At 41.4% G+C, this 16451-nt stretch overlaps 2 protein-coding genes across 2 annotated transcripts in view; one reads left to right on the top strand and one right to left on the bottom strand.

The window, feature by feature from the left end:
• The first annotated feature begins 174 nt into the window (after positions 1-174).
• Positions 175-10062, top strand: PNO1 (partner of NOB1 homolog). The gene is made up of 7 exons (XM_036873996.1): positions 175-459; positions 694-843; positions 3422-3505; positions 3698-3758; positions 3995-4112; positions 8539-8609; positions 9299-10062. Exons 1-7 carry the CDS (start codon positions 253-255, stop codon positions 9364-9366), a joined length of 759 nt encoding a protein of 252 aa, XP_036729891.1. The 5' UTR covers positions 175-252; the 3' UTR covers positions 9367-10062.
• A 3999-nt stretch (positions 10063-14061) lies between these two features.
• Positions 14062-16451, bottom strand: part of PPP3R1 (protein phosphatase 3 regulatory subunit B, alpha) — a 57056-nt gene continuing 54666 nt past the window's right edge. Inside the window, exon 6 of the mRNA XM_036873998.1 lies at positions 14062-16196. Coding sequence (XP_036729893.1) covers positions 16149-16196 — 48 coding nt within the window. The 3' untranslated portion in view covers positions 14062-16148. The remainder of the gene's footprint in view (positions 16197-16451) is intronic.

The following is a 16451-nucleotide window of genomic DNA, read 5'->3' as shown; positions in this document are numbered from 1 at the left end:
AAACGTTTTGGCTGCGAGCGGCGGGGCAGAGGGTGACCATAAGAATCAGTCATATTTTAGGACAGCCCTTCCCCCTCCCCAACAAACACATACAAACTCCTGCTTCAGGTCCCCTGAATGGGACTTCTTAGGAAAGGGGGCGGAGCCCTAGGGCTGGTTGGCGAAGGCTGGGTCCTGCGAGGCGCGCCTGCGCCATACAGCCCCGCACGTGTTCGAGCCTCAAGCTTCCGCTGGCGCTGGAGTTTGTTGAGGATGCAAACCGAGATGGAGGCACAGAGTCCCTTGGCCGAGGCCGGCTTCACCCAGGTCACCCGAAAAGGTGGCCGGCGGGCGAAGAAACGGCAGGCTGAGCAGCTGTCCGCGCCGGAGGAGGGCGGGGACGCGTCCCGCATGGACACCGAGGAGGCCCGGCCCGCCAAGAGGCCCTTCTTCCCGCCCCTCTCCGGGGACGGGTTTCTGGTACTGGCGGGGACCGAGGGACAGGAACGGGGCAGGGGCCAGAGGCGGGTCAGGACGGTGGCCTCTGGGTGATCTTGAAGCTTCTTCTGGCTTGAAGCTCTTAGAGAGGTGATTCTCCTGATGTTTAATTCGTCCAGTTAAAGGAGGCTTTTTGATAATCAGCTGTTGTTTCATATCTCCACCCACCCCCTATTCCTCCAGACAACTCCTGAGTTGTGTTTTCTTGTATCATAGGGTGGGAAAGAAGAAACCAGAAAAATTCCAGTCCCAGCTAACAGATACACTCCCTTAAAAGAGAACTGGATGAAGATATTTACTCCTATTGTGGAGCATTTGGGACTTCAGATACGCTTTAACTTGAAATCGAGGAATATAGAAATCAGGGTGAGGATAATGTTAACCATTTTCAAATATACTGCGGTTTCTCTTTTCTACGGGGATGAAAAGGCATGAATAGACTTTCCTTAATGAGGCTTATTTTGTTGAATGATTTTCTTCCAGTTTTCTAATATATTTTAGTGTTTGAACCTCTCAAATGCCTTCAAAATCTGCATACAACACAATTATTAGTTGAATTCATAAGTTCGGACTGAAATCATACTAAAATACCAGCTGTGTCTTAGAAGACTTTTAATAACGTTCTGTTTTAATTGAGAAAAGGCTTAGTAAAGAGGTTGCCATAAACAGAAGTATTTAAATAAGCAACCAAAGTACTTGCTGCAGTACAGGTGCTATATATTTTAGTGGTATTTTTTTGAAAGAAGTATTATTTTAAGAATAAGTGTAAATTATGTATAAATGTGTTTACTTATTCATTTGTTCATTCTATGATGTAAGTCTAGGAGTTAGACAAATAAAATTAGTAAACTTCGGGTTTTTTTGTTTTTTAAAAATTATTTATTTATTTTTGGCTGTGTTGGGTCTTCGTTGCTGCGTGCGGACTTTCTCTAGTTGCAACGAGCGGGAGCTACTCTTCGTTGAGGTGCGCGGGCTTCTCACTGTGGTGGCTTCTCTTGTTGGGGAGCATGGGCTCTAGGCACGCGGGCTTCAGTAGTTGTGGCACACAGGCTCAGTAGTTATGGCTCGCGGGCTCTAGAGCGCAGGCTCAGTAGTTGTGGCTCACGGACTTAGTTGCTCTGCGGCATGTGGGATCTTCCCGGACCAGGGCTCGAACCCCTGTCCCCTGCACTGGCAGGCAGATTCCTAACCACTGCGCCAATTTTGTATCAAAATCAGTGACCAAAAGTAATTATATCTTCCTTTTTAACGATTCATTATCAGGACTGGTATAGACTCATCTCTCTTGAAGGACTAGAATAATGGAATAAAGCAAAGAGGCACTGGTCTAAATAGTTGGCAAAGTTTAAAATACAGAACTTGACAGTAGAATTCCTCTTTGTTCCCATTGGCACTTTCATTCAGGCTTTTATGGCTTTCTGCCAAAACCTCTTGTTTGCTTATAAGTTTCCTTTACCTCATTGCTTTAAACCTCCTTTCACCACTCTGTCCTCTATGCCAGAGCCAGATTAATTTTCTCAGACCACACTGGTTTTATTGATATCTTGGTATCTTCAATATTTCTGAAAGATAAAAGTTTTTGACTGAATTTGCCTTTCAAGTAGGAGTCTCATTCCCAAGTTCTCTCACCATCTCTTTGAACATTTTTCTGTCCGTCATTATGGATGGATTTGCTCTCTGAAGGCCCTCTCCTCCCTACTCCCTTTTTCTTCCTCAGTTTCATCATCTTTCAGGGTCTAGCTCAAGTTCTTTCTCCTTTACCATCAGTCCATTTTTCAATCTTGTCTTCAGGGCGTAAACGTTTATTGTGCTTAACTGTCATGAATTGCAGCACCATCAATTTGGATTCCACTGACATTTGTTGATACTGCTTTGTGCCAGACACATAGCGGTGTTTGGCAGGCACTACATCATTTTGGTCTTCAGGACAGCCCTGTGAGGTAGATGACATACCCCATCTAACAGATGTGAGGAAACTTGCCAAGGAGTTTCTTGGCCAAAGTCATTAATGCTAGTAGGGACTCTTCCATTCCAACCTCCTTATTTTACAGATGAGAAAACTTAAGACCTAGAGCATTCATGGGACTTGCCTAAAGTCACATATAGAATTGCGACTGGGGTCTAGTTTTAAATGTGCCATTACATAGCCCTGTATGTTTCAAATTTGTCAAATACGTGGTCTCCTCAACTCGATTGTGAGTCTGTGTGGGGGAGGAGAAATGATGGTTTTGGAATCAGATCTGTGTTCAAATCTTATTTTTTCACTTTTTGGTACTTGAGTTTCCTCAAATATAAAGCTATTTATCTTACTTAAATTTAGGTTGACATGACGATTAGAGCTATAGTGTGTCAAGCACCTTTGTAGTACACATCATTTACAGGGATGGGCATTTTATGAATAGCAACTATATCTGTGATTATCGAATAAACTCTTTGAGGGCAGGATCCCTGCTTAAACCATTCTTGGTAATTAGTACTAGAGTTGTTGCTTTGGGAAAGAAACGTCAGCACAGGAATGATGGCTGAAGTCAGGAGATTAGATCAGGACTCCCAGGGAGACTGCACTGAAGGAGAAGAGAAGAGGACCAGCTTGGGTGGAGATGGGCCGAGGATGGAGGTCCTTCAGAATGGGAGCCACTGGGGGAATCTTGCTGGTAACTCCAGAGTCAGACCAGCCTTGGAGTACACTCAGTCATTTGACAGTCTCTAGGGGGCACTGCCCAGTTCTGGAGTTAGCAAAGTTTTGTTTTGAAAATTAAACACGATACTTACCTCACCAAAAACTGGGTCATAGAGAATATATTGGGGAAGGGTGGTGGTGAAGGAAATTATAATAATTGGGAAGGTCAACCCTAGTAGTTTGTTAGAATATTATCTTTTTCATTCCGAGCTATAATTTGTGCTCCCTACCCCACCTTTTTTTTTTTTTTTTTTTTTTTTACAGACTTGTAAAGAAACCAAAGATGTTAGCGCTCTGACAAAAGCAGCTGATTTTGTAAAAGCCTTTCTTCTTGGGTTTCAGGTAGAGGTGAGTGATTTCATGATATCTGAAATGGGGGTTCGGAAAATACGCCATATGACAGTTTTGATGGATTTGGGCATTTTTTTTGTTGTTTTTTAATTTGAGTGTTGCAGTTCTACAATTTATGAGAGTTAGCTTAACACTCATTCGCAGGTGCGTGAATGGAAGAGCTTCACAGTATGTATTTCTGTATTGTAGGACGCACTTGCCCTCATTAGGTTGGATGACCTCTTCCTAGAGTCTTTTGAAATTACAGATGGTGAGTGTATGGTGGTCTTTTCACATGAACTACTGGGTGGTACTTTTGTATTGCTTTGTCTTGTACCTGAGTCTCAGCTTTCCAGTCACATCAGTTGAGTCGCATTATTAGCAGCTTTTTCATAAATGCGTGTTTTGTGTCTTTCGGTAGGGAAATTTGGCTAATGATTAAACTTCCCATGGAAGTGGGTGATGCTGGGATGGCTTCCCTCCTGAGGTCTTGCTTTTCTCATTTAGTTAAGCCCTTAAAGGGAGACCACCTGTCGAGGGCAATAGGAAGAATCGCTGGCAAAGGAGGAAAAACCAAATTCACCATCGAGAACGTGACACGGACGCGGATAGTTTTAGCTGATGTGTAAGTATGTGATCTTGAGAAAATTATTGTCATAATTTATAGTTGATCGTTTGCTGGTTTCAAGAAGTGATAAAGATTGTATTTAACGTATAACGTAGCCACTAAATCTTTGTCAGGATGTGGTTCTGGATGAATAGTTACCTACTTTGAAAACAGATTTAGTTGAGAAAATCTTAGATATTATAGCTTTTTTCTCAATTAGTAATGAAGGAAATGTTTAGAATCACTGTTAAAAGAAATTATATGACAGGTGAAGATTGAAATAGTATCACAGGAGAATCTATTAAATCAGTAGAGGAGAGCAAGGAGTGTGTTGAATGCCATCATGAGGCTTTCCTTTAAAAAAGAAAAACATAAATGTATATACACACACATGCACGTATATGTAAAGGCCTTTCATAAAAGGAAGGTGAGCATTGCACATTGTGGGAAAAACTAGAGAGCAGTTATATGTGAACGTCAATAAGATGATACAGGCTTAAAATAAGGGTACAGGAAGTCAAGCTGGGATTACCCTTCCCTGCCGGAGGTTGAAGCCGCTCTGTTGCCAGCTTGGGGTTACTGGCAGATGGCGCAGAGATTATATAATGCCGTGAAGTTGGGAAACGAAGCAGTTGACTGAGAGGAGCAGGGACCTGCCTACTGCTAAATCCAGAAATAATTTTATTTAAAATCATCTCATCTTTGCTCTGAACCAAGGGGCTCACCATTATTTTCGAATCTGAATTTTAGACTGTTTTTCATACTGTAAATAGAAAACTATTAACACTACATTGGTGGCCCTGTTTACCTGAAGACAGGTGTGTTATAATTTTGACCTTTTATGACTTGAGCCTGGAGTTGGGACCACAGAGCCATGGGAAAAGCTCTTTTGAACTAGAAATTTCAAAAATTGAAATGTTTACCACACTTTAAAATATCATAAACAGCCCTAAAAGTTTTTGTTAGTTTAGAAATTTTAAAATGTAACTGATTTGCTAGTCCAATTATGGTTAACACATCATATTAAGTTTATAATTTATAAATGTATCAGTGTATTTCTAAGGGTTAACTTAAAATTTACTCATTGAACTAATTTTTTAAACAGCTGTATTACAGTATGGTTTACATACAATTAAAGTCACCTGTTTTAGGTATATAATTCCATGGGTTTTTGGCAAATACTCTGCAGTCCTGTGATCCCACCGCGCTCATTTCCATCACCCCAAAAGTTCCTTGTGCATCTTTTCAGCCCCTCCCAATTCCCAGGCAATCACTCATCTCCTTTCTGTCACTATGGTTTTGCCTTTTCTCGAAATTCATATAGGTGGAAATACACAATATGTAGTCTTTGTTACATGGCTTCTTTTAATTAGCGTGTTGTTTCAAGTTTCTCCATTTTGTTGGGGGTTAGTAGTAGGTTTTTTTCAGTGCCAAGTACTGGCAAAGAAATGTACTGTCTTGCAGTTTTTGCTGTAAGTAGGCTAATTGGAATCCACATGTTCAACAATTTATATTAGTTGTGATACAGCCATAAGATGGACTGTTATGCACCCATAAATGTTATTTTTGAAGAGTTGCTGAAAACCTGGCAAAGATCACAGTAGGATGTGAACAAAATATGAAACTGAAAACCATTTGTTCCAGATACATTCAGGATATCGAACGGGAAAGAATGTTGCCTGTGTGTCCTGAGCCCTGTATGCCATTCCAACTACCGCCCCATTGCTTTGGTTGTTTTAGCAGCAAAACTACTCACGCTGTATGTATCCTTGCTTCTGTACCTCCTCGTCTTTCATGCTGTACTTCACAGAATTTTGTTTTTATCGAAGTTACACATACGCATACTTTAAAAAAATTCCTCCTGTCTGCTTCCATTTCCCCCTCCTCTGAGGGAGGAAATTTCAGGTCTTCAAGTTCAGCTAGCTAATTTGTAAAAGTTATTTTTCCTCTGTATTTCCAAATATCTTTGTACAGCAGCTTAATTTTTTCCCCTCAGATTCACTGTTGCTTTTCTCCTGTGAAAGATGAAGATTTCTCTTTTGGACTTCCCCACCTCCGCCCGCATGCTCACCCTTCCCAGCGGTCCCGTTTGCTTGCCCCTCCCTCTACACTGTGGGTTTGGTTCGACTCAAGCTCAGTGTTACCTGAGCATGAAATCGGTGCTCAGGGTATTAACGGCTGAGCCAGGCGGTGTACTGTGGTTACTTTATCTGTCCTCTGCAACTTTGTTGTCACGTGGAGAAATAGTTCTTATGTTCCTGTGTGCTTTCTCAACATTTCAGCGTACTAATTGAATAGAAAGCCATACATTGTCTGTGTCTCCGCTTGGTGGACTCAGATGCGTCAGACAGTTTAGAAGTCCCTCCTGGAGCCTTCTGTTCCAGAAGCACTGCTGCCCTCTGCCTGGCACACAGCTGCCGTCCCGGCTCCTTCTTTCACCATTGCCCCTCTGGTGTTTGAATCCCTCGGTTCTTGGATTCTGTGTCCTGCGTCCTCCTTGTTTTGGTGGCGTAGGTAGTCCTGGAGCTCGCTTAGCACAGGAAGGACATTTTGTGAGACCTGGTTGGGAAGATGTCTTGTATTCTGGCCGAGCATACAAATCTGTTGTAGATCATTCTCATTCAGAATTCCTTCCTGCAACTTCATCTTCTAATCCTTCTATTCAGTTTTCTTAACATCCTGTTGTTCATTCACGAGTGCCTGAAAATTGCTTTTCTCATCTCACTGGTTTTGGGGTTTCTTTGGTTTGTTTTTCTTCTTTTCTCCCTGCAGTTTCTGTTTCTGTACTGCTTTATTCCGCTTGCTGGTTGTGCCTTCTACTCTTTTGCTCTGGATGCTTTCCTCGGATTCTGGTTCCTCAGTGCGGGCGTCACATGTTAAGAGTGGGGCCATAAGGAGCAGACTAGAAACCTGGGCTCGGGATGCTTGCGGGTGGGCTGGGGATGGGGGGCTGGTGGCCTGTCGGCTTCACTTAGGATGACTGCCAGGCTGTTTCTTTGGGGAAACCCTGATGTCGGTCTCTTTAGTCGTTCCCATTGAGCAGGCCAGGTTCCCCAGAGAAGTATTCTCCAGTCTCTCTGCTGACAGACTTCTGGAGCCCAGTTACGGAAGACAGTTGGAAGTCTCACCGCTCATTGTGCAGACGTTTGCTTGACAGTGCCCCCGTTTTCGTCACGGTGCTCCTGCTTCCACTGTGCCTGGTGCCCCTGGCCCAGACCCCAGGTCTTTCACCTTCTGCAGTGAGCAGCCCCACCCCTTAATTTTACCAGAGTTACAGAGGGGTAGTAGGGTGGTTGGCTGGCTGCCCGGAGTGGGGAAGGAAACCTGGGGATCATCCTGAACAGACTTCAACTGATTCTCTTGTTTTTAGCCTCATTTTCACCCCAATTTCAGAAGTGCCTGAGCCTGTGGAAGGGAGACGGTTCTGTTTGACGTCCCCCCCTGAAGATTTTGGTGTCAGTTTACTAAGTTTACTGATATTTTGGAAGATGGGCTCAGAAAAGCAAAATGCTATATTGTCAGTCTAATTTGAACCATTCGGCAAGGAATGCCCATTAAAAAGGTCTGGATGATCTTCAGAGAGTAGTGAAGAAATTTAAAGAATCTTAAATCTTTTTTTTTTTTTTTAATGTATTTTTATTTATTTATATTTGGCTGTGTTGGGTCTTCGTTGCTGCATGCAGGCTTTCTCTAGTTGCAGCGAGTGGGCTTCTCATTGCGGTGGCTTCTCTTGTTGCGGAGCACGGGCTCTAGGCACGCGGGCTTCAGTAGTTGTGGCACGCGGGCTCTAGAGCGCAGACTCAGTAGTTGTGGCTCATGGACTTAGTTGCTCTGCAGCATGTGGGATCGTCCCGGGCCAGGGATCGAACCCATGTCCCCTGAATTGGCACGCGGATTCTTAACCACTGCGCCACCAGGGAAGTCCCTAAATAATCTTTAGAAAGCTTTGCAGTTAAAATACAAATATGTTTTAACTAAGTACAGTATTACCTGCATCTGGGTACTTTAATATTCCCAGCTCTGCCAGTGTGTCATCTCGGACAGGTGTTTTGATTTCTCACGAACTTGTTTCCTCATATGTAAAGTGGGAATAACTTCTGCCTGATAAAGCTCATGCGAGGATGAAATGAGAACATGTATGTAAAGCCCTAGCGTATTGGAGAGCACTCAGTGGATAGGAGCCATTGTTCACCAAGCGTCTTAAAGAACTGAGTTTTGTTTTTTAATTTTTCATGTCTTTCCCTCATAATTTTCTACTGGGATCTAATGCACTTATCATTCCCCTTCAGAGTGGTTTTCAGTATACTTACAGAGTTGTGCAACCATCACCACCACCTTTCTTTAGGCATCTGTATCTATCATGACTTTCCAGAGTTTCTGGATCATGGGACTTAGTGAAGGAAATGCTTTTTGTTGCTGACCTGTCTCACTTTATCTCTTGCAGGAAAGTTCACATCCTCGGTTCTTTCCAAAACATCAAGATGGCAAGAACTGCCCTCTGCAACCTCATCCTGGGTAACAGCAGTTTCTTCCTATGGTGTTTTCTCTGAAAGAAAAGAACAGGGAATTGAGGAACTCAGATCACATTTGCAGATCACTTTAGGGTCAGGGTGATGATAAAGGTAGCAAGCAGAAACTTGCTTGGGGGTTGGCAAATGTAGGCCCAGAGAGAAAGCAGGAATATTTTTGCTTGGATTCCACCTGCAAGCCCGAGAGAAAGGGTTTATTGGATGACACTGCTTACATCGTCGCTGCGTCCCCTGATGAGGTGCAGTACGGAGCCCTTCCAGGACAGCAGCATCGTTGTTGCAGGTTCAGCCAAAAGGGAGCCTCTGGGTAGCGTCAGTCATCTTAGTCGACCTACTTAGTCCCATTTCCAAACCACGACGTACAGGCACTTGCGCTCAGAGCCGTGGGTTGTAGCACTCGCTCGGGAAATGTGTGGGATTCACCGTGGTGCCCAGGTCAGTTGTGCCCAGGTCTGACTGGCTGCTTTTCGAAACGTTTTGACAACTCGGTGTCTTTGGCTGTTAGGATTTAAAATGTTCTTTGGAGAATATTTATGTGGTTTCCTTTATGGTTCTTTTGTTAATTTAAGGTAGATCCAGTGGAACATGTCCCTGTCCTTTGTAGAGTTGCAGACCATTTTCCATGTAGCATCTATATGTATACGTATGGATAAGCTTTTTTATTTTCTCCTGCAGGAAATCCTCCATCAAAGGTTTATGGCAATATTCGTGCTGTGGCTAGCAGAGCGGCAGACCGATTCTGATTTCAAATCAGAGACTTCTTATCTTGTCTTTGAACTCTAGAGAAAAAGCCTTTCCCCTCTACAAGTGGTCACCAGACACCATGTGAAGAACTTTTCAGTCATGGATACCATTATTTATACTAGCACATTAAGTATAATTTATTTTTTCCATTTTAAATCACATGTAGATTTGCATAGTCTATAATCCTCTCATTTGGAGGGAAACTTAATTTAAAAAAACAGTCCTATATTAGCTTCTAATTTTTTGTTTATAAATTTATAAAAAGTTATTTCTTCTCTATGAGTTGTAATAAAAGAATTATCTCAGAAAACCTCTCTGACTTGTGACCCTTAATACTGGATGGTGTGTGAATATTTTAGATCCAGGTCATAAGCAGCAGTTTGGATATACTCTGTGAACCAAGGAAGGCTAATATTTGTACCTATTTTTGCAGTTTGTAAAATTAAAGGCTACATCACAAGGTTGATGTGAGGAAAGAGTTTTATTTTTTAAGTAAGTGTTTAATGAAAGCAGTCAGACCTTACCAGTGTTTGGGTATACTTCTTCTAAGTAGTAAAGGTGAAATATGATAAAAGAATATTTCTACTCCTAAGAAAACTACTATATTCTGCAAATGTAATAGATTGTTTTAACAGGTGTCTGCCTAAATGTTCTGATTTATATTATGCATTTTTTAAATGAAAGGAACCCACTTCATTAAACTGTGTGATGTTATTCTCTTGTACATCTCTACAACCCTTGACCAGAACTTTAAACTTTAATGATAGGAGTATTAGAAAGTACATGTAAGAACTAGAAAAAGTGTTGTTTTTAAGTATTGCTATTAAGCTTTCTATTAGTTACATGTGCCACTGTCCCAAACTAGTTTGTACATTGCATTGGGATTAGATATACTTAATATTACAGTGGGAATCCAGTGGGAAATTGCTGGAAATGTCCCAGCAGTAATTTTTTTATCCTTTGGCAACACAACAGCATGGAGAGTGTATGTGTATGTTGATATCATTTTACTCATATCTTTTTGAAAAGGAATTTGTTGGGACTGTCTTATTCTGGAGCCTGCAAAGGCTTCAGGAGGTACTCGCCTACCCCCCACGCTTTGTCCAGGAAGTTATATGCAAAATTGTGAGTACTTAGGGTGTACTTTTCTAAGGAATGGGTCCACAATTTTAATCAGGTTTCCAAAGCGCTTTGCTGAGATGAACCATCACTACGTAACCATAAACATTTTGTGTTGATTCTTAAAGAGCATGATTTTGATTGGAAAAACACGGGTTTTCTATGTTAAAGTGAAGTAATCTTTTGGTATTGTTTGCATTTACTTCCTTTTGAAGATTTCTTACGTAGTTAGAACCGTCAGTAATATAAGAGCAAATATATTTCTTTGGCAGTTGCTAAAATTTGGGATACTGAACTTTTACCGTCTTGAGTTTTGGGCCTCTCCCTGGGCAAACATCCCCACCCCGCAGGGAATCAGCACTGGCTTGGGGCTTGAGAGGGAAACAAAATGTTAGAGGAAACCCAGCTAATTCCTGGAATGGAATAATGAAGAAAAAGTAGAGGTAATAAATCTGACTGCATCACGGTGGTAGTTGATCTTGACCTGGATCAAATCACTTCTTCAAATTCTCCTCTAAGGCTTGGGCATGAAATCTAATACCGAAAACCTTAGCAATGCGTATCCATATTTCTATGGCATCTGTCATGCTATCCTGTGATTATTTTAGTGTCTGCCTCCCACCCTAAAGCCTCTGATCTTTAGATTCTCAGTATTTAGTACAATTTCGGATAATAAACAACAGTTTATTAACAAATTAATTGCTACTTGTCTGGGGAACGGGCATGAAAGAGGAGTATTTTCTTAGATATTCAGTGGCCGGTAAGGGAAGAGACCTTGGTGTTTCCTCCTAGTCATTCCAGAAGATTTGGACTCCATTTCTCATCCTATCTACAGAAGAAAGCTCATGTTCATTGAGCATCTGGGAAAGAGACCTGATTTTCCTGATTCCAGAGCCATGGGACAGCATGCTTAATGTTAGATTATCAAGTACACGGTGACAGTGTAGAGTACACGGTGACAGTGTACATTACATAACCATCCTACAACTTGCAAAATGCTTGTATTATACAAATGTTAATTACTCATTTGGTGAAAGAAATCAGAAATCTTCAAAGACACCAGTAATCTGAAGGAGGTTTGGGAGAGCAAGGACTCGCTAATTTGATCTGGTTAGCTGATAAATTTATAATGCCCAAGGTTAGTAAAAGGTTGAAGTGGCAGTGGACTTTAGCTTAAAACGTGAGCTAATTTAATGAGCGATTTTTGAGCATGTGGGAATTTTTGAAGACTAAGAATTGTTTCAAGGACTTCCCTGGTGGCGCAGTGGTTAAGAATCCGCCTGCCAATGCAGGGGACACCGGTTCGAGCCCTGGTCCGGAAAGAGCCCACATGCCGTGCAGCAACTAAGCCAGTGCGCCACAACTACTGAGCCTGTGCTCTGGAACATGCGAGCCACAACTACTGAAGCCCGCACGCCTAGAGCCCGTGCTCCGCAGTAAGAGAAGCCTGCGCACCGCAACGAAGAGTAGCCCCCGCTCGCCGCAACTAGAGAAAAACCCGCGTGCAGCAGCGAAGACCCAATGCAGCCAAAAAAAAAAAAAAAATCCATTCTATAAAACAAAAAAAAATTGTTTCAAGACATATATGAGCTTGAACAGCATTTCTTTCTAAGTCCTGGAAAGTATCCAGAAAGATTTCTACCATCTTGTCTACTCTTTCTTTTAAACTGTGGTAAAATATACATGATTCACCATTCTAGCCATTTCGAACTGTACAGCTCAGTGACACTAAGTACGTTCTCATGCAACCATCACCCACCATTTCCAGAACTTTGATCTTCCCCATCTGACAGTGAACCCATTCAACACTCACTCACTCCCTACTTCCCCCTCCTCCTGGCCCTTGGGAACCACCATTCTACTTTCTGTCTCTATGAGTTTGACAACTCCAGGAACTTATATAAAAAATACAGTATTTGTTCTTTTGTGACTGGCTCTTTTTTCTTAGCATGTCTTCAAAGTTCATCCGTGTTACAGCATGTGTCAAAATTTCCTTCCTTTCATGGCTGAATAACACCCCATTGTATGTGTATACCACATTTTGATTATCCATCATCTGTCATGGGTGTTTTGGTTGCTTTCAAGTTTCGGCTACTGTGAATAATGCCGCTGTGAACATGCGTGTGCAAACACCTCTTCTAGTCCCTACTGCCACTTCTCTTGGGCAAGTGTCCTGAAGTGGAATTGCTGGGTCATATGGTAAATCTGTGTTTAATTTGAGGAACCATTATACCATTTTTCCACAATGACTACACCATTTGATATCCACACCAGCAATGCACAAGCCTTCCAGCTGCCTCACATCCTTACCAACACTTTTATTTTGCTAATGGCAATGCGAATGGGTATGAAGTGGTATCTTGTTTTAATTTGCATCTCCATAATGACTAGTGTTATTGAGCATCTTTTCATGTGGTGTTGGCCATTTGTGTATCTTTCTGGAGAAATATCTATTCACGTCCTTTTGCCCACTTTTTAATCAGGTGGTTTTTGAGTCGTAGCCTTTACATATTCTAGATAGCAATCTCTTAGCAGATACGTGATGTACAAATATTTTCTCCCATTCCGTGCATTGCTGTTTCACTGTCATCTTTTCTACTCTTAAGACCATTAGAACTAGGTAAAGAAAGGGAGACCTAGGGTTTAAAATGTTAACTATTGGTTTAGGCCTAACTAACTTATACTCCTAATTCAAAGAGCCAAGGAATCCAGTGCATAGTATCTCATAACTAGTGCATGCCTGACGATATGGGTGTCTTGGGTATAGAACACCAAGAGCCCATCATTCATCTGGGCCAGGTACATCATTTCCTGTCACAAGAACCTCAAGTGCTTATTACAGCGCAGGCATGGCGTAGGAACCCTACAGAGCTGTTGAATGAGTAAGTCTCAAAATTATACTAATGCTTACCTTTTATGAAGAGTGAGAAAGTAGTGGATAGAATTTAACATCACAACCTGTAGAAACAAGGTGTCTCCTATTACCTAATTCATTGATTACGTATTTATTAAACACTAAGAACTAGGCAGAATCTAGACAACCAGGTCTATCAGTGAACAAGGGACAGAAATCCCTGCCCTTGGGGAGCTTTCATTCGTGTCATTTCCATAACCGGGGAAGACAAATACAAAATGCTTAAGTGAATCATGTCAGAAGAGGTTAAATGCTATGGAAGAAAAGAGTGGGGTAAAGGAGAATCAGGTGTATTAGTGTGTTTAAATGGTGGCCAGGAGAGTTCCTGTTGAACCAGAACACGGCTGAAACACTTGGAAGCATTCCCTGTGGGTAGCCTGGGGGCGGGGAAGAGACGGTGCACAGGCCCACAGAGGAAGCACGCCAAAGGCTTCGGGAAGCACGGAGGCAAAGGAGGCTGCAAGCAGAGGAAGGGTGACACACCAGGTTCTGCAGGTCATTATGATGACTTGTGTTTTCACCCAGTGACAGAGCGGACTTACTTATGGCTCATAGTCAAAGATCAAATGTCAACTTACTAGAGTTTTTAAAAAATCTGAAAGAATGAAAAAAGACTATCCAATGGCTGGGAAAGCCTGAAGACCACTGTGAATACACTCAATCAAGTTTCAAATATTTTATTTTCTTATTCATACAGTATGAAGTTTTCTAAAGATCCCACAACATGATGTCTCATGCAGAAGAAAAACTAAACATTCAACATAAACCATCCCTCCCCCCCGACCCACGCACGCTAAAAAAAAAAAAAAAAAGAAAGAAAGAAAAAACCCTCAGTCCCCAGTAAGGAAATAATGTTTGCACTATTTTTCTGTAATGCCAGCCAAGATATGCACAAGCAAGAGAAATAGAAAGCATTTGCTAAAATATTTGTAACAAATACTTATGTACAAAAAATTCACAAAAGACTAGTTCCCCCTTGAAGCAGAGCACATGGCAGTTGACACTGGAACAGATCAAACCACTGGCTGGGATTATAAGCCACGTACTGATCCAGAGGAAGAAAGTTACATGTAGTGGAGATTTTCAGTTTGAACATTAACATTTCCAAAGTTTGGCAACATTATGTTTTAAAATTATGCAAATTATGTAAACAAGAGGTACATATTTTAAATCGATCTACATGCAAAACTCCATGTCATGCAAGGACACCAAGCACCGGGATTTCTCTCACAGACAGAGCCCATGGCGTGCAGCACTCAGTTGAAGGAACAGCGATGGCAGGCGGGTGTGCCCAAATTAAGATTCTTTCCTCTTGATTCAACCTGCCTTTTCCCACTCATGATTATAAAACCAGTTTTCTAGAAAAACTATATAGGGAAAGACTACAGTCCTACAAAGCTAACCAGAATGTCTTCTTCCAGCCAATAGTACCTTTGCAGAAAAGGGAAGGGATAATATCAAGTGGTGGAACATGGTACACTACTTTTATATCACACAAATTTATTAAGTTACCTGTTACATATGTGGGCAAATCAAGAACACCATCATGCACTCTCTATGCCTTGTGGTAAAGAAATTTAAGAGGTATAAATTTGGATATAATTTTGCTCTTCTGTGGCATATAGATTAGTAAGGTTTCTCCCATGTAAGTCATAAATAAGTATATGTGGGTGTATAGATACACACATGCACATTAAATATCACCAGTTTTAGATCAGCTGCAAGTCTTTTGAAACAGAGAAAGGAAATTTATGGTTTAAACATAAGTTTAATGACAATTTACCACCCATGTAATGAAACAAATAAACGGATATCCTAAGCAGTTAACATGATTATTTCAGGAACTCTTCAATAAGTCATGTCCGAGATAAATCAGGATTGCCTCAGATCGCTTCTGTCCTTTACGAATAAAATCACAACAAACTGACACTTACTCAGGGACATCTAATGAATGTAACGGCTCCTAGTTATGAAGTAACAGAGTGAGGTGGGCCGTAAGCTCTGTGCTGTTACTATGGGAACACAAGAGCAGCAGCCCTGAACTATACTTTCTGCTCAAGCACAGGTGTCGTCAAAGCTGCACAGCAACGAGACACAGTCCCTGGAAACATATCATAGGTATAAATAAAGTTACAAACTCCTCTGTTACAAAAATGTCATCAAGGTAGAGAATAAGATGTTAACAAATGCTTTGTCAATCTCTCAAAAGAGAAAGAGCAGGAAAAGGAAAATAGCTGGCCTAACACCCGGCTCAAATCGTACAATCTTCAATCTATATATAAAACTGTGTGAAATAAAAGTGAGGATGTCGAATGTTCTGCTTGGCACTTTTGTACTCTATCATTTTGTTTCTGAATCAAGTATATTAAATTAAAGCCAACCTACTACACATATAGAAAGCTACATATATCTATATATAAATATTTACATATGTATATATAGATACTTTCTTGTTATAAAAGATGAAGAAAAATAAATTAAAAAGCCAACCCCTTCCCTTTCTTCACCACATTGATATGCTCTTTTCATGCTGCTGTCCTTCAGCTTTAAAGTGCTACACTGAGTTATTGAGAGAATAAGAGTTCAATAACACTTAGTTGGCTTCATGAGGCTCATGTTGGAAAATGTGGCTTCACAGAGAAAAATACTTCCATTTAAATACACAGAGAGCATTGCTGGACGTCTTGAGCAGATCTTCAGAGATGGAGAAGAAAGCAAAAGTGTTGGGTGGTACTCTTTACAGAAGAGTCACACGTCTACCACCATCTTTTTGTGAATATCGAGGCCACCTACAACCTGCAACAGACAGAACAAATCAAACTTGACCAGGTTCGAGGGACTCCTTTGTACTAATCTAGCCACCTTACCAAAACTACAGCTTAAAAAGCATACTACTTTAGCCATTTCCAGAAGCTGTTGTTTTTAAAAACCTGCATTGCCTTTTGTTAGAACTTTCATGGCTTCTTTCTCCTAGGATAACATTTTCTTGTGTTCTAGCACTAGGGCTGGCAAATTTTTCTGAAAAGGGCTAGGCGGTAAATATTTCAAGCT

The sequence above is a fragment of the Balaenoptera musculus genome, chromosome 13, assembly GCF_009873245.2.
Source record: "Balaenoptera musculus isolate JJ_BM4_2016_0621 chromosome 13, mBalMus1.pri.v3, whole genome shotgun sequence".
Classification (NCBI taxonomy): Eukaryota; Metazoa; Chordata; class Mammalia; order Artiodactyla; family Balaenopteridae; genus Balaenoptera; species Balaenoptera musculus.
Note: the sequence above shows the minus strand (reverse complement) of the source record. Positions and strands in the feature narration are given on the sequence as shown.

What these genes read in the sequence shown, in the direction of transcription:
- PNO1 (XM_036873996.1), top strand. Translation starts at nt 253, where the DNA reads ATGCAAACCGAGATGGAGGCACAGAGTCCCTTGGCCGAGGCCGGCTTC. An exon ending in CGGATAGTTTTAGCTGATGT is followed by an intron (nt 4,113 to 8,538) that starts GTAAGTATGTGA and finishes TATCTCTTGCAG; the next exon opens with GAAAGTTCACATCCTCGGTT. An exon ending in CCTCTGCAACCTCATCCTGG is followed by an intron (nt 8,610 to 9,298) that starts GTAACAGCAGTT and finishes TTTCTCCTGCAG; the next exon opens with GAAATCCTCCATCAAAGGTT.